The sequence below is a fragment of the Hippoglossus hippoglossus genome, chromosome 18 (assembly GCF_009819705.1).
Source record: "Hippoglossus hippoglossus isolate fHipHip1 chromosome 18, fHipHip1.pri, whole genome shotgun sequence".
Lineage (NCBI taxonomy): Eukaryota > Metazoa > Chordata > Actinopteri > Pleuronectiformes > Pleuronectidae > Hippoglossus > Hippoglossus hippoglossus.
Window position 1 is genome coordinate 7,690,199 of NC_047168.1, and position 6,840 is coordinate 7,697,038.

The 6,840-nt window shown below is 43.5% G+C and overlaps 1 protein-coding gene across 6 annotated transcripts in view; it reads left to right on the plus strand.

Moving 5' to 3' along the window:
* LOC117752245 (collagen alpha-1(XXV) chain) overlaps positions 1–6,840 on the plus strand; it is a 146,320-nt gene extending 139,480 nt beyond the window's left edge. The window contains exons 35-39 of one of the 6 annotated variants that reach the window (XM_034569474.1): positions 346–399; positions 2,022–2,497; positions 3,720–3,758; positions 4,987–6,362; positions 6,461–6,840. In XM_034569474.1, coding sequence (XP_034425365.1) covers positions 346–399; positions 2,022–2,132 — 165 coding nt within the window. In that variant the 3' untranslated portion in view covers positions 2,133–2,497; positions 3,720–3,758; positions 4,987–6,362; positions 6,461–6,840. The remainder of the gene's footprint in view (positions 1–345; positions 400–2,021; positions 2,498–3,719; positions 3,759–4,986; positions 6,363–6,460) is intronic. The other 5 variants (XM_034569471.1, XM_034569472.1, XM_034569470.1 and 2 more) reach the window with 5 other exon arrangements.

Genomic DNA, 6,840 nt, shown 5'->3' on the forward strand with positions numbered 1-6,840 from the left:
TATATGTGATGTTTATACGGCGATAGTTTCCACAATCCACCTGGCTACACTAAGTGCAGAGTGAGTCATGCTTCACCTCTGGGTGCTAACCGGCCGATCTGGGATCAACAGAAGAAAGAGGTTTTTCACCCACTCCAGCTTTTGTTTGAACGTTGTTGCATCTGATTCTGGAGAGTTGCCACATAGCATCAGCAATATTTTCTTTAAGACTCTTTTTCTCCCTTTCTAAAATTCAGATTTTTTAATTCTTTTGTTTTAAAATTTTGATTGAGTCTCGTTACGACGATGAAAACCCCTTTTTCTGTTTGCTCAGTGAAGTAATGAAGCAGAGTTGTACTCTTACAGGGGTTGCCGGGCTTAAGGGGAGAGAAAGGCGACGATGGGGAAAGAGGAGAAAAGGTAGATGTAGATATGATGTGATGAGTTGCTTAATAAAGCCCTTAACAGTGCAGAGGACTGATGTCAATGGACAGTGATGGGACTTGTTGAGGTGTCGATGTAGATGTAGTCAAGTTTGAGACACTGAATACTGAGGGAATAACAGCACACTGTGAAATGTGAAACATATTTTCTGCATCCTAATGAATTGATAGTTTGGTTCATGTAGGCTTCACTTTAAGTCTGGTTTCAGGATAGATGAACCCATTGGCCTTTGCATAATGAGTCATCACCAGTCCTCTCAGATCAGCTTTTGTTCTCCACCTTTGAATGATTTGCCATCTCATTCCTCAAAGTCACAAGTCCAGGCTCATTCTCAGCATCCGAACGTGTCAGATCCAACATGTCCATTGACAGCAGGCTCTTAGAATTCACTCTTCTGTTGTTCCCGTGCATGAACTCACATTTCACTCCAGCCTGTCGATAACTCGTCCCTTGCTTGTGCACACAGCAGTCGTTCAGAGCGTAGTCTGTTCGTCCCACCTTTCACTCGTTTCTTAGATGTTTTTGTGTTGTTTAGAAACTGTATCCCATTCCTGGAACACAACGACAAAGATACTTCGTAAGTAAAGGCCGAACCAAAAGGAGACGGTCTGGAGGATTTCTGTAATCTGTGTCAACTGCTGTCGCCTAGCAACAGTTGGACACAACAGCCCTTGTTTTTTTTATATATGTACCGTCAGCTGGTCGATTGAGTTACTTGCGTTTAAAAGTGTAAGCATCGGACGTTTTGGTCTCGTCACTTTCATTCGCCATTATCTCTTTTAAAATGAATTTGTCACCGCAGCGCAGTGAATCCTAGGATAAGTTGGCCCGAGAAGTGTCCACCTGTTGGAGCCATTGTTGCTAAGGGAGGAAAGGCCGCCCATGGAGGAGCCTTCAAAATCAGAAAGCCTCGTCACGCCACTGTGACGCTATCAGATTTTACGTGCAGCGAAGCAAATCGCAGCGTGGCTTCGCAGAGAGTTCAACGTCGGTGACCTTTGACGATGTCTGCTTCACATTCACTCATGTGTGGCCGTTCCCTTCGGTCCGGGTGTCTAATATCTACACAATAAACAACAGTTTTCTGCAAATTCATCCCGTTTGAAAGTAGAATCACATCAAACATCTCATCTCATGACGGCTGGAAACGGACCTGTGATATTACATCTGCTACTTAAATGTTCTTGTCACACTCTCATTTATATCGACTAACATTTTACAACTAATAATGTTTTATCCTGAAGGGATACAGTTTGAACTTTTTCGGTGTGTCGTAGTATTTAATTCTGTCTCTCTGGAGGTTTTTTCCCTGCTACTCTTTCTCATCCTTTGTGCCCTTGACTCCCCCTTTTGGCAATCAGCTGTTTTCCACCTCTTCCCACTGTATTACTCCCCTTTTTTGTCCTCTGTCTGTGCTGAGGAATGTTTTTTTAGAATAGCCAGTACTGTCTGGTATCCCCTCCTATCTAACACTGACCATGTGTCTTTCTCCTATACATGGGCCTCCCTGTTTAATCACTCCCCTCCTAATAGCAGTGCTGTCCCCAATGTTCAACAAAAAAAATGATTTTAACTTGACCCAACCGTTGTATCCACAGGGGGAGAAGGGAAAGAAGGGCAAAAAAGGGCCTAAGGGGGAGAAAGGAGAACAGGGTGCCCCTGGATTAGATGCACCCTGCCCATTGGTATGTCCAAACTGCACGCTGTAGTGCAGTCGTCCCGAACAAGGGCCGAGCGCCCTGTGGCGAAGCAGATACCCAGCTTCCGCCACACAACCTGACACCAACCACATACCATTTATTTCCAGAAACTCTAAAACATGTCATTAAGTATTGATGATGACGTATATCTGGGCTGGAATGTGGTATCGGCAAGCTCACAGGGCAGCTCCTTCCCTCGCGCCCCCGCCCGTGTATCTGTCGTAGCGGACAGACGCAGGGGTTAAGGGTCGTCCACCTCTCTCCCAGTAACACTCCCAGGTCATCTTTGCAAACAGGGTTTCCGGGGATTTAAGGGTGAAAAGGGGGATCCAGGGCAGCCAGGTCTGGACGGGCTGGATGCCCCATGCCAATTGGTACAGTATTTCTCTTTTTCCTCAACCTTGTAACCCATGCATGCCTCCTCACCTTCAGTCACTGCTGAAACCAGAGACCGTGCATGACCTGAAAGCACAGCAAGCATGAGTACACATTATTTTAACCACACCTACATTACAGTTATGAATTCATTAAAAAAGAACACGCACCACCAGTCATCTCACTAACTCTCTGATCGCAAGCAGCCTCCTTTAGTGACATCCTTACAAGCCAAATATACAAATCTATTCCTCTAACTGAATCCTTTCATTCCCTGGATTAAAACTTGAGAAAAAAAAATTCTGCTTACTTCCCGTTTCCTACGAGCTGATTCTTCCAGTGACCTTTTAACCTGGCGCTAACACAGACTCCCTTACTGATGAGTTGCAACAGGCACATGGACCCCCCTCCTTTACTCTGTTAACTTCCCTTTTCCACCCTTCCTGTATTTGTACCAATTGGGCCAGACCGTGACAAGAGGGGGAAAAAAATTAAGAAATTTGGAGTAGACAAAAACTTAGAGATTCTTGTGATCATGGATGATTTCTTTTTCTGGAACAATGCTGTGTAATGCATGGAAGCTGTGGTCAAATATAGAAGTGATACTGAAGGATAGTATTTGGGTGTAATGAAGCATACTGTGTGTAAATAACGAAATGAATAATGGTTATAGGTAAGAAAACATCACAAATGTCATCTCATTTAATTACATCTCCAGTCATTTACATGAACCAGCTGCCATAACTTTCTATTAAGATAAACTGCTGCTTTTCTTATAGTGGCCCCAAATCCCATTGTTTTATATATTCTCTTTGCTAAAATCGTAGTATATATGTATATTCATATTTTGCCATGCATGAGATATATTATGATGTGTACTGCATGCATGTATCTGGAATTTTGATTTGGAAATAGTTAAGGATGGAAAATGTCCCCTTCAGTTTACAGTTTGGGGAAGTAGAGTAGCTTCAGTGTCTCAGTTAGGCATGATGGGAGATTCTGTCATATCATCTCCAACTTTGTGATGCAGGCTTGTGTGTGCTTCTATTCATATACATAAAGAAATAGGAATATGTGGTGTGTAATAGCACAAAGTCGACTCATTTATCACGCTCTTCATCATCTTTGCGTGATCTTCATGTGTTACCTGTAGCAAACCCTCCATTTCCTCTGCACTTCTCATTGTTGTTTTCCCTTCCCTGCTACTCTTCCTCTAAACAGGGCCCAGATGGATTACCAATACCTGGATGCTGGCAGAAGGTAAGACAAGTGTACACTGTCTTTTTCTGTTAAATGACAGACTTCAGCAACTGCAGGTGTACAGAGTGAAAAAATATTAGTCACGTCTAAAATGTTAGAAAACATTATAGTCCTCTAAATCCTGCATCTTCATCTATAGATTTGGAAAACAGAGATGTGATCTGTGATCACTTGTTCACTAGCAGGACCACGCCTCAACAAATTGTAATTTAAAGGTTGTCATGTAAAATGGATGGATGGTGAGGGAAGGGATTAAGGTAAGGCTGATGTCTGATAGGCTGGTCAGGAAGGAGGCCGGGCAGACGGAGGGAGGGAAAAGAGGATGTGGGTATGTGGGTATGGATGAGGGAAGAGGATGAAGGGATGAGGGAATAGGAAGAAGGATGAGGATGAAGGGATGTGGGAAGAGGGAAGAGGATGAAGGGATGTGAGAACATAGACCCCTATATAAAGATGGATGTGTCGTCCAGTTTCTCCCACTAACCAGAAATGAAGTATCCCGCACACAAACTCCGCCATCTTTAGCTTTTGGAGCCAGAGTCTGTACAGTAGTGACCGGGGGATGGAAACGCTGTAACGAGGACCCATCGATACATGTACTCGACCAATCACGAGTGGGTCTCAGCTGTCAATCATGAAGTTTCACCTCATTTTTTATAGCATCCATTCTGGAATGCTACCTAAAAGGACAGAAACCATCCTTAAGAAAAAATATATTTGATGTTCACTTTTGTGACTTTCCATCTGATCCATGTCCCTTCAATTAATAAGAGGAGGCAGGATGTATCACCTATACTGCAGCCAGCCACCAGGTGGCCATTGAGATGCTTTGGCTTCACTTTCGAGGAGCTGACACGTCGTCCATCTTGATACACTTGTCTATGGTTTGGGTGAGCAGAGGGAGGGATGAGGCAGAAGGATGAATGGATGAAGGGAAAGGAAACGTTGGGTCGAGAAATCAGAGGCAAACAGGGCGTGATGTGGTTGAGACGTGGCCCTGCTTCAGAACTAGTTCACTTAAGTTCCTGCCTAGTGGATAATATAATACATTTAGCTCTTAATATTATCTTCACTTGTTCGAATCTTTGTGCCTCTTCATGTTTGCATGGATTTCCTGTTCAGTCAGTCGCCATAGTGCTCGATGTTTATACCTCACTCAACATTGTACAAGTCATGAAACACACTGAAAACGTCTTCATGTCATTCTCTCTCTGTGTTTTTCTTGCAGTGATCACTCTAACCTGAAACGCATGGAGTTTGTAAATAATGCTTCTTTTATGGTATTTATAGTTTTTTTTAATGGGGAAAAAAAAAAAAAAAGAATAGTCCAAAAGAGAAAAGAAGAAGTCTATGTGTACAATGATACAAAAGAGGAAAAAAAAGATAACCGTCCCTAAGCTGCTTCTACTCACATCGCTGTGTGAAAAACAAAAAAAAACAAACACGTGTGTGTGTGTGTGCTCTCTCGCATCCACGTCGTGGTGGTCGAGTTCAGATCCTCGGCTGGCGGCAGAACTTGTCTCTTTAGAGTCTTTGCATGGCTCAGAGTGGAGTGTCGCGGCCCACCCAGATTCTCGAGGGGGGAAAGGAGACGGAGGAGACGGAGGAGGAGGAGGAGGAGGAGGAGGAGGAGGAGGATCTGGACTGGCTCTCTAACACCAAACGCTATAGGTGTTTTGTGTTGTTTCGTCTCACCACCCCCTTCACGCAGCATCATTTTCTAGAAGACTAAAAAAAAGACTGTGCCAAACAGAACATTGCACCCCTGACCCCCCCCCTGCAAAAGCATGAGTAGTGTACTGAATCTATATTTATATGTATTGTACATACATGTCACTGTTTTGTGGTCGCGTCATGGCTTCTGCAGAGAAAGAAACACAACACTAACATAGAAAAACAAACCCAGAGCTCTAAATCAGTAATTTTTTATTTTATTTTTTTTGCTTTCCTTCGATCCTCCCAAGGGAATCACGCCATGGCTGGTAGCCTGAAAACCCCCCCTCCCACAGAAAGTAGACCTGTTGGTTATTGTTGCTTTATTGTGGTGCAGCCTGCAGGAGGGTCTGACATCTGCAGGGGTTTTTTTCACTGTTGCACTTGTGGCCCAGCGTCAGTGGCACCGCACGTCTCCGGACAGCCAGGGGGGGGGGGCAGGAAAACAAAACAAGGATTTGGGACCGGACAGGTCTACTCGGGACCCCCCCCTCTCTTTTTCTCTCGAAGGATTCTGCAGGGGAGTCGTGGAGATCTGCCTCTCAGGGTCAATACTGAGAGCGTCAACAGATTGCAATCACTTATATCTTTACTTTATTCTTTCTTTTTTTTTTTTTTTTTGCTCTCATTCTTAAACATTGTTTGTATTTTGTGTATAATAGCCTTTGGTGCCTCAAGCTTTTATTCATTCCTTTTTATCAGAAACTTTATATGATGTTTTTAATTTGAGGGAATGGTGTTGATTTCAGAAGGGGTAAGCTTTGGTTGTATTGTATTGAGAAGATGCTCTGTTTCTCATATAATTTTTTTACAGGATGTTGAAATAGTGTGAAGGTTGTAGCTTCAGATTGTGTCCATCAGCCTCCGATCTCACTCTTGTTTTTTTTCTTTGTTTGTGTGGAACACATCCTGCGTTGTTCACTCTGGGATGTTATTTGTGCAGCGTTGTCAGTTCACCGCATGAACGCAGTTTATTCTTGGATGTTGAGCGTAAGCGTTGCGGAGGAGGAGCGCACAGTTTTGTTTCATGCAGGGACAAACAGTCATTGGTGTTTCTGATGTCGTATTAAGGCAGATTATTATCTGTTCCACCTCAAGAATTGTCTTAAACATATAGAAAACACAGAAAACATGTCAGGAAAGCTGCAATTGTCTGTTTCCATAAATGGAACCACAAGCTAAAGCGTGGCCAGTTATGTCACATTCCATATCGGATGGAGCAAAGATAATCGGAGCTAGATTTATTTTTCAGTTTTCATGAATTCAGATTCCTCCCGTCGCAGTTTGTGCTATGCGAGGTGACACTCGCAGTCTTTTTCTTCAACATTGCAAACGTATGTGTGAGTGATTTACTGTCAGGGCGGATGGG